Here is a 21,227-nt window from a genome sequence, read left to right as displayed (position 1 = left end):
ATGTCTACTTGATTGTAATTCCACAGAGAATTACTTCAAGTGATTTTTAAAACAGTATTTTGACTGCCTATTCCTCATGGGATATATCTTGGCAAAAAAAAAAAGAATCATGAAGAAATTTTCAATATTTATGGTCTTGATGGTAATGCTGTATTATTTTGAAACTATTCTACACAGAAATGTCCACACACATACATAAAGTAAGTAATGATCTACATTACTAGGAACAAAGATTTTCTCTATAAGTAAAAAGAGACACAAACATAAAATTAAAAAAGTAAAATCCTTGTAAACTTAAACTAGAATTGGAAATATCAGTATACATTAATCATGTATTTTTCTTTTAAAAATGTATTTGTGGTCGAGCATGGTGACTCATGCCTGTAACCCCAGCACTTGGGAGGCCAAGGCAGGTGGATCATGAGGTCAGGAGTACGAGATCAGCCTGGCCAACATGGTGAAACCCTATCTCTACTAAAAATACAAAAATTAGCCAGGTGTGGTGGCCGGCACCTATAATCCCAGCTACTCCGGAGGCTGAGGCAGGAGAATCGCTTGAACCCAGGAGGCGGAGGTTGCAGTGACCTGAGACCGTGCCAGTACACTCTGGCCTGGGCGACAGAGTGAGACTCCATCTCAAAAAAAAAAATAAAATAAAAAACAAAGTATTTGCTAATGCTGTTAACTGAAAGGACTTAGAAGAAATGACCCCAAAATGTGTACCTTCAGTGTATACATTATGATTTCTAAGTACTATTTCCTAATAAAAGGAACCAGGACTCCTTGGCTGACTCCAGGTCTGGATCAAAGAATGTACAAGAGTCTGCAACACCTATATCATAATAGAAAACAAGAAAACTATCAAACACTGCTTAGACTGTCCTGTGGGAAATTCACAGAAACCAAACTGAAAGGCTCCCTCTAAGCATCAGAAAGGATAGTGACACAATATTTTTTTTCTTTTTCTTTCTTGTTTTTTTTTTTTGAGACAGGGTCTCACTCTGTCACCCAGACTGGAGTGCAGTGGTGCGAGCTCAGCTTATGGCAACCTCTGCCTCTGAGTCTCAAGCAATTCTCCTGTCTCAGCCTCCCAAGTAGCTGGGATTACAGGCGTGTGCCACTGGCTAATTTTTGTATTTTTAGTAGAGAAAGGGTTTTCACAATGTTGGCCAGGCTGGTCTTAAATTCCTGACCTCAGGTGATCCACCTGCCTCAGCCTCCCAAAGTGCTGGGATTACAGACGTGAGCCACCGCGCCTGGCTGATAGTGACACAATATTATCAGTAAATATGTTGAAAATCCATGAGTTCATATTGGCACAAAATAGAAAGTGATTGTACGTGCAATACGCTACGGCAACAGCAAAATAGTCTGAAAACAAGTAACTAAGGAGAAATAATAAAACATTTATTATGTCTTTTCTGTGTAAACTATATGTCAGAATAACCAAATAATGAGGCAAAATTCTTCACAGAATTCCAGGTAATAAATGTATAAGGAATAACAGAATTTGGATATCTCCATTTTTTTTTTTTTTTTTTTAGACAGAGTTTTGCTCTTATTGCCTAGGCTGGAGTCCAATGGTGCAATCTCGGCTCACTGCAACCTCTGCCTACCAGGTTCAAGTGATTCTTCTGCTTCAGACTCCTGAATAGCTGGGATTACAGCCCAGCTGATTTTTTGTATTTTTAGTAGAGATGGGGTTTCACCATGTTGGCCAGGCTGGTTTCGAACTTCTGACCTCAGGTGATCTGCCCGCCTCAGCCTCTCAAAGTGCTGGGATTACAAGTGTGAGCCACCGCGCCCAGCCCTGGATATCTGCATTTTATAACCCCTAGTAAAATAACGACTCTAGGTAAAGATCATCAATGGGTACCATCAATTAAGTGATATGGAACTGTTTAATGGGTCCATGAGGTTGATAAAATACCTGAATCAATCATATCACAAAAAAGAGAAAGTCAGAAATTACATGTCCTCTGATGCAATGCAATAGGAAGTACATAGCATCACTTGAAGATTCGTCTCAAAAACTCTTGGAATTTAATCAATCCTTCAGATTAAACCATCAATTATAAATTTTGGAAAACATAAGAGACATATTGACCAAATGCAAGCTATGAATTTTGGGGTGAATATTGATTCAAACAAATAATTAAGAACACACTTATGAGATGACTGAGGAACCGTGTACACTGGATTATTTGATATCAAGCAACTGTTTTAAACATTCATTTAAGTACAACAATGATTTTACAAATATGTTAAAAACAAAAGTCCTTCTCTGTTGGAGATACATACTGAAAAAACAGTTGGGGGAAACAACAGGTGAAATAGGAAGAAAAAACTTTGGTAACTGAGGCTAGCTGACAGCTGTGTGTTTACTATACTTTTATGTTTGAAACTTTTCATTAAAGAAACAAAAGTTAGCCCTAGATTGGTAATGCCCTAAGAACCTGGCAAAGGCAAATGTCCCCTTGAAGAATAAGCCTGAAATACTGGCAAAGATCAGAACATGAAACAAAAGAGTATAGGAGAGCAAATGAAGAGAAGACATAGAAAATACAAAATAAGAATGAATGAATATAATCACAAATAAATCAGCCATTACATTAAATATAAATGGATTACATGTTCCACTTAAAACACAAAAAATGCCCTAGAAAATGAAAATGAAAAATATAAATCCCATTACATGTTGTTTGCAACTAATACAGAATACAAGGAAAGAGAAAGGCTGAAAGTGAAAGAATGGAAAAAGATGTATCTTGTAAACATTAACTAAAAGAAAGCTGACGTTATAATATTATTAGACAAAATAGTTCAAAGCAAAAAGTTACTAGGATATAAACAGTGTCTTTTCATAATGATAAAAGGTTCAATTCACTACCTACAATAGTCCCCCCTTACACTCAGGTGATAAACTCCAAGACCACCAGTGGAAGCCTGAAACCTCAGATAGTACTGACAAAGAAATGGTGGCAGTATATGATTAAGAAAAGTAATAATAGTTACAGGTATTCAATTAACTGTTCTATAGTAATGCAGATAAATAAAGAACAAAGTACTACTTTCTTCTGTAATTCTTCTAGAAAATATCCAATTTCCTAAATATTCTTTAAAAAAAATTTTTTTTAAATTTTTCTTGAGATGGAGTCTTGCTCTGTCGCCCAGGCTGTAGTGCACTGGTTCAATTTTGGCTTACTGCAACCTCCGTCTCTTGGGTTCAAGTGATTCTCCTGCCTAAGACTCCTAAGTTGCTGGGATTACAGGCATGAACCACCACATCTGGCTAATTTTTGTATTTTTAGTAGAGATAGGGTTTCACCATGTTGGCCAGGTTGGTCTCGAACTCCTGACCTCTGGTGATCCACCCGCCTCGGCCTCCCAAAGTGCTAGGATTACAGGGTGAGCCAACATGCCTGGCCCCTAAATATTCTTAAAAACAACACGTTCATTTCTATTTCCAACACTTGATTCATGTGGCTGTATTGAATCATACCGTTCTCTTCTACAAATACGATCTTTCACTTTATCCTTTGCCTATCCAAGTCTTAACTATACTTTGATCTTATCCCTCCATAATGCCTTTTCTTACATACTAAATCAGAAATATGTCTTTCTGTTGATTCCTAGAGCACCTCTTATATATACTTAATGATCTTAGCCAAAAGGCCAAGAAGTTATTAAATTGCTTTATAGGTACTACTGATAAAGACTACTGTTACAGTGTTTTTGTGAAACAGCGAAAAGATGAAAACAAATGAAATACCCAACAGTGGGTGACTGTTAAATTATAACATGTTACAGTGTAATAGTTAATAATTAAAAATGATATTATAAAACTACATTCACTGATATAGAAAAATCAAGTGAAATAAGCTTCATCATGTATGCTTTGTATTTCTGTTTAGTTGTTTTGTATGGATGCCTTATTTTTTCCCCAATATACTATAAGATTTTAAAGAGCAAAAATTAGACCTTATACATTTACATTAAAGTCCTCTTAAGGCTCACTACAAATTCATAAACACAGGTTCAAGATATCCAGCATTATCATTAAATTCATGTATCTATTTAATAAATAAAATTTATGTGAGAAAATAATTACTTGAATATAGTTCATTGCTTTCCTTATATATGCTGGAATAAAAACATGTAATTAAATTTAAATTTAAACTGTACATTTTATGTAAAATACATCATTTTCACAGTGAAATACATACCCTCTCTGAAACAAATCCACATTGTAGAACTTGTTTAGTTCCACAGAGAATTCTACCATTGCTTGAACTTCAGTCATTTTTAATTTATACCCAGAAGACTATTCTGATAACAGCACCTTTGTTAAGGAAAGGGAAAAAAAATCATGAGAAGCATAACAAAAATGCCAACTTATAAAAATACTATTATTTATACGTATTTTAGAATATGATATATAGGCAGAAAATGAAAACAAATTATTTTAGTGTACTTAACCTAACCCAACTAAATAGCACCAGAATGTATACTTCCTAAAGTTGCACTATTCTCTATAATTTAAGATTGTCCTGTCAGAATGCTTTTTCTAAGATTTGTTTCCCTTGATGACATTTATGTGATAATACAACATATTGCTAAAAGAAACTCAACTTTATCTCTTATAGATAGTAACTTTTTTAAATAATGAAGATACCTAATTATTCTATTCTTATGCTACATTGCACATATAAGTAACTCCAGAGTCAAAAAAAGAATTAACACTCTTCAATCCCCAGTTAAGCCCATGAAAGGTTTTTAAGAAAAAAATTCTTAAATCACTTTTCACTTTTAAATTTAAAAAGAGAAAGAGATTTTTTCCTTTATTAACAAATTCTAAAGTATTCAACTGCAAAGAAGTTAAAAAAAAAAAAAAATTAGACAAGCACAAATAGAAAACATTCACAATTCCATCCACTGAAATACATACTTTGGTATGTTCTTCATGTGTGTGCATTTGTAAAATTTTTACATAATAGTGGGATCAAACCACATGTACATTTTATCATCTGCTTATTTCACTTAATTATTCAGTCAACACATATGTCTACATATGTAGTTTTACAACATTATTTTTAATTATTATTATTTTTTTTTGAGACAGAGTCTCGCTCTGTCACCCTGGCTGGAGAGCAGTGGCACTATCTCGGCTCACTGCAACCCCCGCCTCCGGGGTTTAAGCCATTCTCCTGCCTCAGCCTTCCGAGTAGCTGGGACTATAGGTGTGCGCCACCATGCCCAGCTAATTTTTGTACTTTTAGTAGAGACAGGGTTTTGCCATGTTGGCCAGGCTGTTCTTGAACTCCTGGCCTGAAGTGATCTGCTCGCTTCGGCCTCCCAAAGTGCTGGGATTACAGGCATGAGCCACCACGCCCGGCCATTAATTGTTAACTATGACACTGGGAATACGTTATAATTAAACAATCCCCTATTGTTGGGTGATTTCAGTAGTTTCCATTTTTTCACTATTTAAAAACAAATTATAACAATCATCCTTATCAACAGTACATATTTTAAAAATAACTTCTTGGACTGTTAAGTAAGATAAGTATAAAAAGCAGTTTAGAGTAAGAAAGTGCTGGAAGATAATTCTTCACAAACCTCTCATGTTTCTGCACGTCTCACAAGCTGAGACATAGACGGCCTTTGTTCCAGACTATCTTTTCAAGGATGTTTGTATAGTGAACAATCTTAGAAGCCAGAGATAGTGTCTTATACTAGAACAAAGGGCAGATTTGTTTACTGTTCTGTATAATAGAGATAAAGCCTCCCTCCGAAGAAAAAAGTCAGGCAGGTTTATTGTCCATTCTAAAAGACTCAGGTTCCCCAAATTAAGGGTTGACTCAGGTTCCCCAAATTAAGGGTTCTTCTCCTGTAACACAACCTACTCACATACAGGTGTCACCTGGTACTCTAGCTAGTGCTATGAGCATAAACCATCTTTCACCTTGATTCATGAGTCTCATGTCCTGCCAACATCCATGGCACTGTGGCAGACTAACTTGTTAGCTTGCAAGTGGGGTAAAATCTCAGACTCTTCCCAATTCTTGAATCAGTTCTTCATAGAAATTTGGCAAATATTTGAATCTATTAAGAATCAAGTGCAAAAAAAGTTATATTCTTACCTCTGCTGATCAAAGCCTCATTTTAAACATTATTAAGTAACCAATCTTGTACTTCCAGTTACTGATTCCTGTTGTTAAAAATATACCGTTCCCCCTATGAGAAAAAAAAGTAACATCTCAAACAAAATAGTAGACATAAAAAAGTCTATCTTAAGGAAACCTATGTTTTGTTAGTTACTATTTTCAATTTATATAAAAGATATATGTCCTTTGAAGGCTTATAAGTTTTAGAGATTTTTTTCATTCACAATTTCAATATCAACATTAACTATTATCTCTCTATTAAGGATTCACTTACGTATAATTCAAAGTGCAGTAACAAATAGAGTACTTTCTTAGTTCAGTAGGAACCGCTGTGAATACCCAAAACCTTAAAAGCTCATTAATTTTTAAGAGGTGGAACTCACCATTTTAAAGTAACTCCTTAAGTAGGTAATTTCTGAAATTTCACGCATATGTATGTGTATGTATGCATATATGTATGTATGTGTGTATAAAGAATTTAAAATATTTTGATACAACGATTGCTTCAATGTGCTATGGATAGTTTTCCTCACATTTCAAATACTGATTAAATTTTTTAAAAATCTATCTTCGTCCCTGGTATAATTATTTTAGGTACTAAAAATGTTGGAATAAAGACCATGTTCACTCTTTGACACAGTTTTTCTTCTCTCCATCATAAAGATGTAGACTTTACCAGCTCCCATAACTGCTATTTTAAACTTTAATAATCACATCAAAAGATTTTATGGTAACTATTTCTAAGATCAAACAATGCTATCTTTATATAAGATATTCCCCATTTTGTGGAAATGAGGTCGAAGAATACATATATTCTTGTGTGCAGGGTTTAGATTATGTTCTGGTTTTGATTCTGAGTAAAGTTTGGCCAAGTCTCTATACTTTAATTTACTCAGGTATAAAATGGGTATTCGTTCATTCAAACATTTACTGAACACCTACTATAGGATAGGAATTGTAGTAAGTATGAGGTATAGCTAAGTTCTTGATCTCAGAAGTTAACTAGCCATCAGGAAGAGGTATACTCTCTCTCTCTCCCCACCTCCCCGTGTGTGTGTGTGCGTGTGTAAAATATATAGTAATATATAATATATATGAATAGCATAATGCTTAAAATATATGTTATATATATATGAACAGTATAATGCTTAAAATATAGGTTTGGGATTTGGGTCCAGCTAGCACCCATACCACCTCTCAGTAAGTTAGTCTTTTCCTTCATATAGAAATTAGTATCAGAATTAAGAGACTGCCATAACAAAATCCTAAAACGTGGTACTGATAGGTGACAAAGTGCTAGTAGCCCTCACTCTCAGTGCCTCCTCGGCCTCAGCGTCTACTCTGGTGGCGCTTGAGGGGCTCTTCAGCCTGCTGAGGCACTGGGAGCCCCTCTCTGGGCTGGCTGAGGCCAGAGCCCCCTCCCTCTGCTTGCCAGTACCTGCGGAGGGAGAGGCACGGGCGGGAACTGGGGCTGCACGCTGGGCTCATGGGGCCAGTGTGAATTCCGGCGGGCGTCTGCTTGGGCTCGGCGGGCGTGGGCGTGGGCTCGGCGGCCGCGCGCGCGCACACACACACACACAGAGGGGCCAGCCGGCACCGCCAGGCCAGGACAGTGAAGGGCTTAGCACCCAGGCCAGCAGCTGCGGTGGTTGTGCCGGATCTCGCCCCCCCCTCACCCGCTGCACTCAAATTCGCGCAGGGTTTGGCTCCCTCGCCATGGGCAGATGGGCAGGGCTCAGGACCTGCAGCCAGCCGTGTCTGAGCTCCTCCCCCTGCGGGTGGGTTCCCCCACGGCCTGAGCCTCCCTGACGGGTGCCACCCCCTGCTCCGTGGCGCCCGGTCCTATGGACAGCCCAAGGCTGAAGAGTGCAGGCGCAGCTCCGGACTGGCCAGCAGCTCTGCCTGCATCCCTGGTGCGGGATCCACTGGGTGAAGCCAGCTGCGCTCCTGAACTGGATGGAGACTTGGAGAACTTTACAGCCCGAGGATTGTATGTGCACCAATCAGCACTCTGTGTCTAGCTCAGGGTTTGTGAATCCACCAATTGGTACTCTGTATCTAGCTAACTAGCACTCTGTGACTCTGTGTCTAGCTCAAGGATTGTATATGTACCAATCAGCACTCTGTCAAATCGGACCAATCAGCTCTCTGTAAAATGGACCAATCAGCAGGATGTGGGTGGGTCCAGATAAGGGAATAAAAGCAGGCTGCCCCAGCCAGCCAGCAGCAACCCTATGGAGTCCTGTTCCACCCCTGTGGAAGCTTTGTTCTTTCACTCTTTGCAATAAATCTTGCTGCTGCTCACTCTTTGGGTCCACGCTGCCGTTATGACCTGTAACACTCACTGCGAAGGTCTGCAGCTTCACTCCTGAAGCCAGAGAGACCACGAACCCACTGGGAAGAACAACACCTCCAGACACGCTGCCTTTAAGAGCTGTTACACTCACCACAAAGATCTGCAGCTTCACTCCTGACAGCGAGACCACAAACCCACCAGAAGGAAGAAGCTCCAGACACATCTGAACGTCTGAAGGAACAAGCTCTGGACACCCCATCTTTAAGAACCGTAACACTCACCGCAAGAGTCCATGGCTTCATTCTTGAAGTCAGCGAGACCAAGAACCCACCAATTCCAGACACAGTACTAGCTTAGTAATTAGGTAGCAGGCAAAAGGAAAACATACTACTATGATACTAATAACTACTCTTACGTGGAAATAAAACAACTGATTAAACTGTTGGCTACAATAATCTGCAAAACTAGTGCCCATAAAAAGCCCATAGCCCCAGAAAAAGTAGATGAAAAATGCCACAATACTGGGTGTTGGTGGTTCTTTGCCATGTTTACTCAAGCAAGAATTGGCTAGTTTGTAAGCAAAGATGGAAAGAAATAAGGCCGCTTAAATGCGGGGCCTTGCAGCCAATACCCCATATCAGGTTCAGTGCCTTGCTCAAAGGAATTCTTGACAAAACCAAGGGATCCAGCTCTGCAGTTAAGATTAGATTAAGGATGCTGCCATCCCACCAATGCTTGTTGTTTCGAATAATTTTAAGACAGTGATCATTAAAATGAGGTATGAGAATGTACTTCATTAAAATGAGGCCATCAAAAGATGTTGGGTGCATAGACAGAAATAAATAAGGCAGGCTTAAGAACCACATCCAGAAAACAACTTTGGTGTAGTTACTGGCACAGAGAACCGAATGGAGAGAAACGTGTAAGAATCCTACTATGTTTCTGACAGAATAGTATTTGTCAAACAAATCATAAGCTAGGGTGCAAAAGCTTGTGACTGTGTAACTTGCAAGCTGGCAAACCTGCAGGAGCAAGAAGCAGGCTATGAAAACTGCATAGCCTTCAAAGTGGGCAAACTTTCAACATCAACTTCAGATGTGGCCACAGAGGTTAATGTAAGGAAGAAACACCCAGACAGCAAAGACAGGGATCTTAATGCAATGAATATTGGCATTCATTCTTACCAGAAAGCAGAACTAAGGATATTAATGCACTGTGAGGATCTTCATTCTCATGCAAAGAGTTTTCTCATTGTTTATTTTCCCAAATGGGAGATTTTATTACTGTTTTCCTGTTTCTGATCCACCATCATATGCTGGGTATGTGTGGGAGGGATGGAGGAGTAGATAATTGTGATTTGTTTATAGGTTGCTGGACTTGCAGATCTGAAAGCACTGTGCCTCTCAGTGAGCTTGGATTAATGCAACTAGTGGATGGTACTATGGGTTGTCTCCCTTAAGGAAGAAATGTAGGAATATTATCAATAGGTAGAATGTAGACCAAAGTGGCAGACTGTGGTAGACTGCTTGTCACGTCTGTTTTCCCTTCTTCTTAGCCAAATGGTCACCCAGCCTGGGACTATATTTTCCAACCTCCCTTGATGTCAAGTGATCCTATCCATGGAATGTAAACTGAAGAGAAACATGTAATATCTGCCGTACTTGTTTAAAAGGAAATTCTTTGCTCTGGACTTCATCTGCTTCCCTTTTTCTTACAGGCTGGAATACCAACTTGACAGTGTCCCTAGTTTTGATCACATAGATTAGGACCAAGTCCTCAAGAACGGTAAAGCAAAAAGACGGACAAATTGTGGATTACTGAATGTCTTCCCTACCTAGACTGCTCAGACTTTTATGTCTCGTAACTTTTTGTTACAGCAGCTATACCTACTCTACCCTAAATAATATATTCCCCCTCTTCAGGCTATTTTCAAAAAACCAGTTTTTGTCTCTCTCCTCTGTTCCAAACCCTCTGTGGCTTCAAATCTTATTGTCTTAAAATGGTTTATAAAATTATATGATGTAATCTGAATCTTCTCTGACTTCATCTCCTACAATTCTCCCCACTCCCATCATACTTATTTCCTTTTTACTCTTTGAACACATGAAATATATTCCTGCCTCAGGGTCTCTGCACTTTTGCTCCCTGGAACACTCTTCTCTCCAGATATCCACAGGACTCACTCCTTCACTTCCCTCTGGCCTTGACTCAAATACCAGCTTCCTGGCTAGGCCTTTTCTGACTGAACTATCAAAAATATTAATTCTCTATTCCTGGCATACCATATCTCTTTAGTCCTTTACTTTTTCCTCAGCACTTATCTCCACCTAACATACTAAATATTTTACTTATTAGTCTTTAATATTTCTCCTTCACTAAAATGAATGTTCCATGAAGGCAGGACATTCTGACTACTCTGTTCACTGCTGTATTCCCATTGCCTGGCACACCATACTCAACTTAATATTTAAGGAACAATAAATTAGTATTAAAGATTCCATAAATAGTAACTATTATTACCTGTCTCCTCTTGAAACTCAACCAACTTGGAGAAAGGAATTATTGCATTGATATACTGAAAGCAGAAATATGCATGAACAAATTTTAGTGATAAAATTCCTTTATCAGTATAAGTTCAAGGCCTGTTTGCAGTTTCTTCCACCCTTACTCTTGTATCCTGCTGTGCTTTTTATTCTACTGTTGCTGCTTAATTTCCTTTAATATACCTCCATTGTATTGACTATCCCCTAAATAGAAACATACACGTACAGATATATACATAACGATGCTGATAAATCTGTTTTCCACTACCTCCCCTCTGCCTAAAAGAAGAAATATTTTTATTTTTGTGGTAGAAGAAAAATACAAAGACGGGACTAAAGGAAAAGGAGAGCAAGCAAAAGAGAGAAAGGGAAAAAAAATTGAGAGAACTGTTGGATTCAAAGGGGATCTGTCTGATTCTCTTCTTATAAACTACTTGTTTTCCAGCTATAGGGAGCAATGGCTACTTAGCTCCAGTCAGTCCTTGCTGGCATAACACTATCGGGGTCTTCTAAGTTTTCAAGAGGTAGTTGGAAGTCTTTTTTGTCCCTAAAGGTAAAATCTCCTTAATTTTAGATGCCACCAACTAGTTATAAAAACAAAACAAACTGTGTATTTCAAACAAAATTCAGCAACAGAGCAAATTCATTCTGTGTGCTAACAGTGCAAAATCTCTGGCTTACACAGATTCTTAACGCCACACAGGAACCAAAAAAACTCAGGTCTGTCCTCTCAAGAAGTTTGCAGAAAGAGCTTTTTTCCTTTTACCTAGATGATGCATGGCAGATTCTCCATTGCAAGGAACTCTCTGTACCTACCAGAAGCTAAGAGTTTCATGACCCTCCTGCACAGTCTGCTGGCTGGTTTGGAACCTGTTACTTTAAACCTATGCCTTTGAAATTATTGGAATCAGCTGACTTACCTGAGATTGAATTGTTCATTTTGTTCTACTGGCCCTGGCAAAGTGGTACAAAACTGAAATCATCTGGAGGTCTATTCAAATGGGGCTCCTTACTGGGTCATATCCTAGGTCACTAAGAGAGAATCCAGCCAAGTAAACTACAAATACCAATCCAAAAAAAGCTAGAGGGGGACCCTAAACAGGAAATGACTCTGAAACTAAGTGAGAAACTTATGTGAAAAGCCCTTAGAGACAAGAAGGGATCTGATTTCTCTGTCAATCAAACCTGATAGGGTGAACAATCTGAAACTACCTTATTAATATCTTGGGGAAAGTTAGCTTACTCTCAAAGAAACAAACTTATGGATTAATCTGAAAGACATTCTTGGTCCTCTAGAGCTGCTCTGTCCAACATGGTGGCCATTGTAACATGTGTCCACTGAACAAGTGAAATGTGACTACTGTGACTGAAAAACTGAATTTTAATTTTATTTAATTTTAAATTAATTTAAATTAAAATCCAAACACAGAAGCAGTGTAAAATATTTTTCCATTAAACATAGCTTTATCGTTTTGGTGAGACTACATTTTACCTTAATTGTTAAAAATGTAGAACACTAAAAAACAGTAGTGTGGGCCAGGCATGGTGGCCCACACCTATAATCCCAGCACTTTGGGAGGCTGAGACAGGCAGACTGCTTGAGCTCAGGAGTTCGAGACCAGCCTGGGCAACATGGCAAAACCCTGTCTCTAAATAAAATACAAAGATTAGCTGGGTGTGGTAGTGTACACTTGTGATCCTAGCTACTTGGAAAGCTGAGGTGGGAGAACTGCTTGAGCCCAGGAGGTTGAGGCTGCAGTGAGCTGAGATCGTGCCACATGCTCCAGCCTGGGCGATACAGCAAGACTCTGTCTCAAAAAAAAAAAAAAAAAAAGTAGTGTGTGCTGAGGTATGCTGTAAGTATAAAGTATACAAAGAATTTCAAAGACTTAGTACAAAAAAGAACATAAATATTTCATTAATATGTTTTTAAAATATTTGTCACATCTTGAAATGTTTTGGAAATATGGATTAAATTATTATTAAAATTAATTTTACTTGTTTATTTTTAATTTTTCAAATGTGGTTATCAGAAAAATTTAAATTATACATCTCACATATTTCTACTGGATAGTATAGTCTAGGAATACCAGGCCATCCCTTTAACTGCTGGAGTGTATAGTTAACTCCTTCAAATATAGTACTAGGTACATGAAACCATACAAAGTTTCTAAGACTTACAGGGATCTTCGCTCCCATTAGCTCAGCTGAGTTACATCCAATATCCACAGAGGACAGTCCGGGCATAGATATCTGGAAAAATGTGGGAGATGTTCCTGCACTATCCACAGTGATCCTAAAAAATTAACTATCTTGTACATAGTCAGAATTCATGAGTGCTTCAGAACCTAAAAGAGGAAATGGACACATCCGAAACTAAGAGTCACAGCTCAGAGGTCCCTCAAGATGGACTGGAAACCACAGGGAATGATCAGATTCTCTCACAGAAATCATGGAACAGCCTTGACTCCTGAATTATGAACCCACAGATGCCCTGAGGATGTTCTTTCTCCTAAGCTAGACGGTAAAGAAGTTGAACAAATTGGAGATTCCAGTCACTCCCCTTTGTCACTCTAAGGAAAAAAGGTACTACTTCCATAAACTATAGTGACAACAGCTCCAGTTTCTTAATTCTACTTCCAAGTTAGCATACATGAAACAAATGGGTTCAAAGCCCCTAATACTGATAATCTGAATAATGATGCCCAAAAGATACCACATAAGGCAAAAGCAGCCTACAGACCAACTTAAAAATCCTTAAAAATCCCTTAGGCCTCACGTTGGCGACGAATATATCACTCTCATTAAGCACAATATATTCAGACTTTTTCCTTTAGCTTTAAGAAAAATTTGATTTCTTCACCTGAACACCAGAGAATGTAGTAAACTTGGATTCAGGGGCCATGTCGTGCAAAAAATATACATACTTTGAAATGTTCACTCAATTTAATGAGAGGCTCCCATTAAGAGAGACATATGAGAACTGATACCAAATGAAGGAACAGCAGATTCACACACAATTAGATGAGGGGCTCACACTACGACAATATGTGGGAACTGAGACTGACATTCCAGATCTGAGACCAACCGAGGGAAAAACATGTAATCGGTATACTATTTAATTAAATTCAAGTTTGCTAAACAGAAATATGATGGGAACACAAGAGATGTTCTAAATCTAGAAGGAGGTTAATGCAGTACATTTAATACTAGGTAGTCTAATTTTGCATTGATGTTCTTGGGCCTTCTCTAAAGGAATAAGCAGGAAGCCCAAAACAGAAATACTTTTTGTTTTTTTTGAGATGAAGTCTCGCTCTGTTACCCAGGCTGGATTGCAGTGGCACGATCTCGGCTCACTGCAACCTCTGCCTCCAGGGTTCAAGTGATTCTCCTGCCTCAGCCTCCCGAGCAGCTGGGACTACAGGCGTGCGCCACCAAGCCCAGCTAATTTTTGTAATTTTAGTAGAGATGGGGTTTCATCATATTGGTCAGGCTGGTCTTGAACTCCTGACCTTGTGATCTGCCTGCCTCGGCCTCCCAAAGTGCTGGGATTACAGGCATGAGCCACCATACCTGGCCAAAACAGGAATACTCTCAGAAATCTTGAGAATGCTATTCTCTTGTGAATAACAAAATATTATTGTAACAGTCATGTTCTGTAGCAGATCCAAGGGAGTAGGAAAATGAGTTTCTTGGCCGAAGGTACACCTAGACGCCATCTTTCCTAAATCCCAGTCACCTATAGCACAGAACTCCAATCAACATAAGCACTGGGCCTTACGGTCTTTGAGCTAATCTTGACCAAGTCAGACCATACAGCAGTAAACTGCAAACAATCAGCCAGTGACATGTGGATTAGTCTTGCATCCCTAAACATGCTACATGGTGTAAATTCTGGCCACCTGAATTGGTTAGGTCTGCATTGGTTTGGTTCAGTCTGAATATCTGAGTTATAGTCATATTTCTTGATTTACATTCAATTTCCTTCTTGATTGGCTGAGGCCCTGACCTCCTGCCCATCTTTGTAAGCTCCCTCTTGCAGGGACTAAACATGCTCAGTCACTGGATTACATCCCTGCTCTAAAATGACCAAGCCAGGCTGGGCACGGTGGCTCATGCCTGTAATTCCAGCACTTTGGAAGGCCGAGGCGAGTGGATCACCTGCGGTCAGGAGTTCAAGACCAGCCTGGCCAACATAGCGAAACCCTGTCTCTACTAAAAATAAGGAAATTAGCTGGGTGTGGTGGCACGCGCCTGTAATCCCAGCTACACCTCAGGAAGCTGAGGCAGGAGAATCACTCAAACCCTTGAGGCGGAGGCTGCAGTGAGCTGAGATCATACCACTGCACTCCAGCCTGGGTAACAAAGCAGACTCCGTCTCAATAATAAATAAATAAATAAATAAAATAAAATGACCAAGCCAGCTGTCACTTGCCTCACTCTGTAGATCATCATCACTCATGACCTCCTTTTGCCCCACAATCATTCACATACACAACTTTCGTCACAAACATTATCTCATTTTAAAAAGTGATTCACAGCACAGGTGAGCTTATCAGAATCATTACACTAAAGGGCACAGGTAAGGAAAATCCCTTGTCTAGAAACTTTTGCAGCCACTCCTCACTCATCAAAATAAACTCATAAGGGCCAGACATATGCCATTTTGCATGAATTATAGAAATACTTAAGAAAAAAGTAGAAGACTAACTTTTTCTCTTCGGTGGAGAGGGTGAGAAAGGACATCTTTCAAAGGAAAGAAAATGAGGATAGCTTTTTAGAACGTAAGATAAACAATGTTTTAAAAAGTTGTATGTTTCTCTGTTGATACCAAATAGAGTAAACCTGAGGCTGTTCTAAAAAGCTGGGATTCTCAATTCCAAAAGATAAAAGAGACGGTAAAGGGTATATAGGCTTCCACAGTCTTATATTTTTTACTGCCAATAAGGCCTGACCTTGCTGCTCAGACATTTATAGATAGCAGTATTTCCAATGTAAGCCCATGACTTGCTGGCAATCTGAAGACATCAAAGAGCAAGTGTCATAGTTAACACTGCTCTAAAACCCATCATGAATGAAACAGCTGCATCCTATAGGCAACCTCAAGGGCATTTCAATAAAGGAATACTTATTCTAGTTCAGGTTAAATTAAGACCTGTAGCAAAAGAACATTTCATAACACTTAACAGAAATGTCCCAGACTACAGCCAGGCGTAGTAGTTCATGCCTGTAATCCCAGTACTTTGGGTAGCTGAGGTGGGCGAATTACTTGAGGCCAGGAGTTTGAGACCAGCCTGGCCAACATGGCGAAACCCCATCTCTACTAAAAATACAAAAATTAGCCAGGTGTGGTGCCCTGGGCATGTAATCCCAGCTACTTAGGAGGTTGAAGCACATGAATTGCTTGAACCCGGGAGGCAGAGGCTGCAGTAAGCTGAGATCCCGCCACTGTACTCCAGCCTGGGCAATACAGTGGGACTCTGTCCCAAAAAAAAAAAACCCAAAAAAACCAAAAAAGCTCACTCCCAGGCTATTATCAATATATTCACAACACAATTTAGAAATATGTTCTATATTCTGGGTGATCTCATAGAGACCTAATGCCATAAAAGGAAATATGCTATATTTTTCTCAGAATGGTTTCTTGGTTGAGAGATAGTTCATCAAATTTTTTTCATCAAAATAAGAACAACCTGAAGGGTTAGTTACTCAAGTAGGAGATGTCTCTTAATGGTATAATATGCCTGATACTTTTACATTCTCTTAAGAAAAAAGAAGCTAATATTTATTTTAAATTTAGCACATCATCAATAACCACGTATGTACCTGTTACCAACTGCCAATCTTTAAAAATAAACTGTAAACCTACTGTGGAGTTGTTTCACTTTATTCCTTCTGAAAAACCTAGACCTGCCTAATCACTTATGCTTTGTAACTTTTCTGAAAAACCACTGAGTCCATTAAGAATGCTTTCTTCTACATCACCATTCTGCTTCTTATTCCTCTTTCTTTCTTTTAATTAAGACAGGGTCTCACTCTGTTGCCCAGGCCGGTCTTGAACTCCTGGCCTCAAGAGATCCTCCTGCCTCAACCTCCCAAAGTGCTAGAATTACAGGCATGAGCCACACCCTACCTTATTCCCAGTCATCTCTAAACCTTCTTCCTGACAAACAACTCATGAAAAAAACACTTCAAATATATATGCCCTCATCTCCATCCATTTATTTAAATGCACACATGTACATATAAAAAACTCAATGTTAAGCAGTTTTTCCTCAATACCTAAAATCAAAGCAAAGGCAATCCTTGGCTTTTCTATCCCCTAAACAGCACCCACAACAAGATTTTAATGTAAACAAAATAAAGATTTTATTTAATGTAAACAAAATAAAAATATAAAACAGAAAATTAAGGATGTAACTAAAGATATAGGTGTAACTCTTATATTTCCTTCCAGTGTCAACTCGTGGCAAACAAAAGAAATATCTGTTTTACATACTGAATGCTGCAGTGTCTGTTAATGCACTAATTAGAAAACTCTAGTACATTAGAACTGCTGCTTGTCAAGGAAGCTTACACTTCCTTCAAAGCCAGGTCATTTTATTTAGTACATCTATCTAGTATATTAGAAAAGTCTAATAGAATGCTAGTCCACAGTTCACTAGCATTCTACTAGACTTTTCACAGAAGTCTGAAATTTAAAAAAGAAATCTGTTCGATTTGGGATTTAATTAAATCTGTTCAATTACACTCTTACTACATAGTCTAAAATTAAAGAGATAAAAACTAAGTATTTATATAGCAAATTTTTATCTGTGGTGGCCCTAAGCATGTTTAAGTGATTAGGGCTTGCTTTGCTATTGAGAGATTACTGGGAGGCCACCTTTATTATCCATACTTTAGAGTTGGACACACTGAGATACACAGGTAAAGTGGGTTCTACAAACTAATGTCATGAGTCATCGTAAGAGCTCGTGTCTTCTGACTAGAAATTCTAGTCTTCTGTCTGCTGTCCACCACAAATCCTTATTTGATTTCTAAGAGCACAGGAACCTACTCACTAAAAATACCAGCAAGAATTTGTAGGCATTTACTTTTTTTAAATGAATGTTTACCTAAAAATAAAAAGACCTGGCTTTGAAGGAAGTGCAAGCTTCCTTGAGAAGCCGCAGTCATCTTTATTTGCATTTGAAAACTCATTTTTAAAAAATCTTAAAAGCTGATGAGTGCATCATCTCTTACTATACACAACAATTGCTAGTTCTTCTCAAAGAAGTTGGTTTGATGACACCAGAGTCTCCTAGTTTTACTTTAAATTACTTTGAATAAGGAACTACATTTTTTTTGCCTTGGTATTTCCCTTCTTAAAACAGAAACAGAAAACTTAATTCCTACCTGACACAGACAACGTAAGGAAGAATTTGTTTGTGGACTGCTTTGAGATTCCAGAACGAAATACATAATCCAGTTGATCTTCAAACCTACAATAAAGACAAACTTCACTGAACATAATTGCTTCAGCAGATGCCTTCAAAATAAGGCACTATACCATTATTTATGTAAAGAGAAGTTGTATTTAAGCAAAATCTTGATCACAGTGCAATGGAAGAAAAAAACTACAAAACCGTTTAGAAAGTTCTTTTGCTCAATTAAACAATTTAATACTTCTCACGTATGTCTCCCATAAGCACACTAATTCTAAAGGTAGCAGAAATTGTATGCATTTATTAGAGAACAGAGACTCTCAGGAAAATTATGCAGTCAATTGCAATAGCAAATGTATAAAACAAATTAATAATACATTTTATAAAATAAATTCTGTTAAATTTCATCTAAGATTAGTTCTTGGGCAGCTACACCTAATGGAGGACAAGAAAATTTCCAAATTTTAAGTGTATGTTTGCAGGTCAACCTTTAACAAGTCTTAACCCGTTATAGTTTCATGAAGTCTGTACTCAAGTTGCTTTTCCAGGCATGTCAGGTAAACATAATTCTTAGAAATTAAAGCTTTAATCAATAAGTGTAACCGATTTATTGTCACTCTTTCGATGATACTTCCACCAACCGGTAAAGAAAGAAGAAATGTTATTAAACTGGAAGATGAACTAGAAACATTGAGTGGATACTTAGCTTAGGCAGAAAGCAGCAAGGACTAGAAGGATATGACACAAAGAAGTCTTCAGAGATTTAATAAGTAAAACATAGAATGAAGTTAAGAGGCTTGACTTATACAAATGAGGGGGAGGGTGGAAGAGTTTTGGAGGGGAAAAAATTAAGATTAGAGACTCACTGGGTCCACGATGGAAAAGGACGGGAGGATAGTGGCCATCAGGCAGAAAGCGATGAAGCAGGGTACCAAAGGAAAGCGAAGGGAGTGAGGGTTTCCGAAGGTAAGATGGGGCATGGAATGAACTCCAGTGCAAAGCGATGCTAAAGCAAAACACAATCGGCAACTAACAAAAAGGGAACCAGGAGAAAGTACCCAAAGGAGGTGGATGAGAGGAAAATAAAACCAAGGAAGAAATTATGGAGGTAACAAGAGTGAGAAACCTGGTCGACCAGGGTAAGGAGCTCCGGACAGGGGAGTCAGCCTAGGGATGGAAACACAGAGACACACGGCTTCCCAAGGAGGGACCACCAAGGCAAAAAAGCACGTGGGAGGCGCGGGATGAAAAAGCAGAACCACGAAAGCGGGTAAAGGAGGGACAGAGCGACGAAGATGGAGTAGGGGTGAAGGGCAGGCGAAGGCAGGGACACGCCAGGCGCGAGGTTCAGGAAGAACGGGTCGAGGGACGAGCGCAGGGGCAGGGGCGGCCGCGGGCACCGGGAGAGCAGCGCGCCGCGGCCCCTCGCCTCCCGCAGAGCGCTCCGCACCGCCGTCCCCGCCGACCTTCAGCGGGGCCGGGGCCAGGTCCGACCGCCAGCAGTCGGGTGAGGGGCCGCGGCGGGCTAGCGGCGGACGAGGAGGAGGCCGCTTCCTTCCCAGCCCCTGGGAAAGAGGGACGGAGGGAGGGGTCATGGGTGTCGGGAGTCGGGGGAGCCAGAGGAGACAGTAAGGGGGTTACCTCTCGCCTGGGTCGGCCTCTTCCCCCGCCTGTCGGACGGAGGAGCTCGTTGTCCAGCTGGAAGAAGACGGCCCTACCCGGGTAAGCACCATCCCGCCCCGGGCCCCCTCACATCGCCATCACAGCAACCGCAAACACCGCAACCGCGGAGCCGGTTCGTCACCGCGGCTCGGCTACCGGCCCAGCGCGGCCAGCGAGCATGCGCAGTCGCCCCAGTCCCGAGGGAGTCCGGGCCAGCCGGCTATACCTGCGATCAACAGGTCCCCGGCCGCACGGCCCCGCCCCCGGCCTCTCTCACCTCCTCCTCCCGCCTCTTCCCTCCCCTCTCTGAGGCTAGGCCCCGCCCCTTCAAGCTCCGTGCCCCGCCCTTCAGGAGCTTCAGTTGCCCCTCCAGCTCCAGCGCCTACTGAGATTTCGAGAGATTTGTCCGCCCTACCAGGCTCCCGTTCCCAAGTTCCCGCGAGAACGGGAGAGTTGCGTCAACAAAAAGCGCGCGTCCAAGAAAAGGGGCTTGCCTGTGCGTTTAAGGGAAGGAACCTGGAGGTGGAGGAGGAGTAGAGAGCAAGAAGAGGGCAAAAAGAGGGAGTTCGAGAACTTTAGCCTTTTTTCTCACAATGTTGTTTCTCCCTTTCTCTCTAGCTCCTTGGTGCAGTCCCGGGTAGAGAGCCCGGTTCCTGCGCTAGTCGATTTGTGCGGTAGGAAAGGAGGCTGCAGGGGATCTGCGCTGGGGCGGGACAACTGCCTTTCGGGACCCGGTCCTTGCATCTTGGGAGATGTGGGTGCTGATCTGGTTATTTCTCGGTTTATGACGCCAAAAAGGGCGGGAGGGGGCTGATGAAGTGAAGCCTTTCGCTGTTACATTCCATTAACAGAAACCCATGAAGGATCATTGATTTATTTCACTCTTCCCTGTTTCTGAACCTTATGTGGCAAAAACTTTTGTAGTGCATAAAGTTCAGTATGTTGCTAAAGCTGAGTTAATGAAAGAAAAATTTCGGCTGCGACTCGTGTGTTAAAAATGAATCTAGGATGGATAGTGGTGTTGGTTGCTCAATAATGAATGGACGTAATGCTCCTGAACTGTGCACTTAAAATGGTTAAAATGGTAAATTTTCTGTTATGTATATTTTACCACAGTAAGAATTAGAAGGGAAAA

General features: G+C 40.1%; 2 protein-coding genes across 21 annotated transcripts in view; one reads left to right on the top strand and one right to left on the bottom strand.

Moving 5' to 3' along the window:
• Positions 1 to 20,466, bottom strand: part of FAM135A (family with sequence similarity 135 member A) — a 135,223-nt gene extending 114,757 nt beyond the window's left edge. For 8 of the 20 annotated variants that reach the window (XM_025384030.1, XM_025384040.1, XM_025384026.1 and 5 more), the window contains exons 1-4: positions 20,072 to 20,370; positions 18,402 to 18,487; positions 6,144 to 6,237; positions 4,227 to 4,342 (exon numbers count right to left, since the gene is read on the bottom strand). In XM_025384030.1, the coding sequence (XP_025239815.1) occupies positions 4,227 to 4,303 (77 nt within the window). In that variant the 5' untranslated portion in view covers positions 4,304 to 4,342; positions 6,144 to 6,237; positions 18,402 to 18,487; positions 20,072 to 20,370. Of the gene's footprint in view, positions 1 to 4,226; positions 4,343 to 5,923; positions 6,106 to 6,143; positions 6,238 to 18,401; positions 18,488 to 20,071 lie in introns of all 20 variants that reach the window. The other 12 variants (XM_025384024.1, XM_025384027.1, XM_025384035.1 and 9 more) reach the window with 6 other exon arrangements.
• On the top strand, positions 19,213 to 20,938 carry LOC112622602. Its single transcript, XM_025382344.1, has 3 exons — positions 19,213 to 19,380; positions 19,809 to 20,152; positions 20,711 to 20,938. The coding sequence occupies exons 1-3, from the start codon at positions 19,213 to 19,215 to the stop codon at positions 20,904 to 20,906; spliced, it is 708 nt and encodes a 235-aa protein (XP_025238129.1). The 3' UTR covers positions 20,907 to 20,938.
• Positions 20,939 to 21,227: the final 289 nt, after the last annotated feature.

This window comes from Theropithecus gelada, chromosome 4 (genome assembly GCF_003255815.1).
Source record: "Theropithecus gelada isolate Dixy chromosome 4, Tgel_1.0, whole genome shotgun sequence".
In the NCBI taxonomy this organism is placed as follows: domain Eukaryota; kingdom Metazoa; phylum Chordata; class Mammalia; order Primates; family Cercopithecidae; genus Theropithecus; species Theropithecus gelada.
Note: the sequence above shows the minus strand (reverse complement) of the source record. Positions and strands in the feature narration are given on the sequence as shown.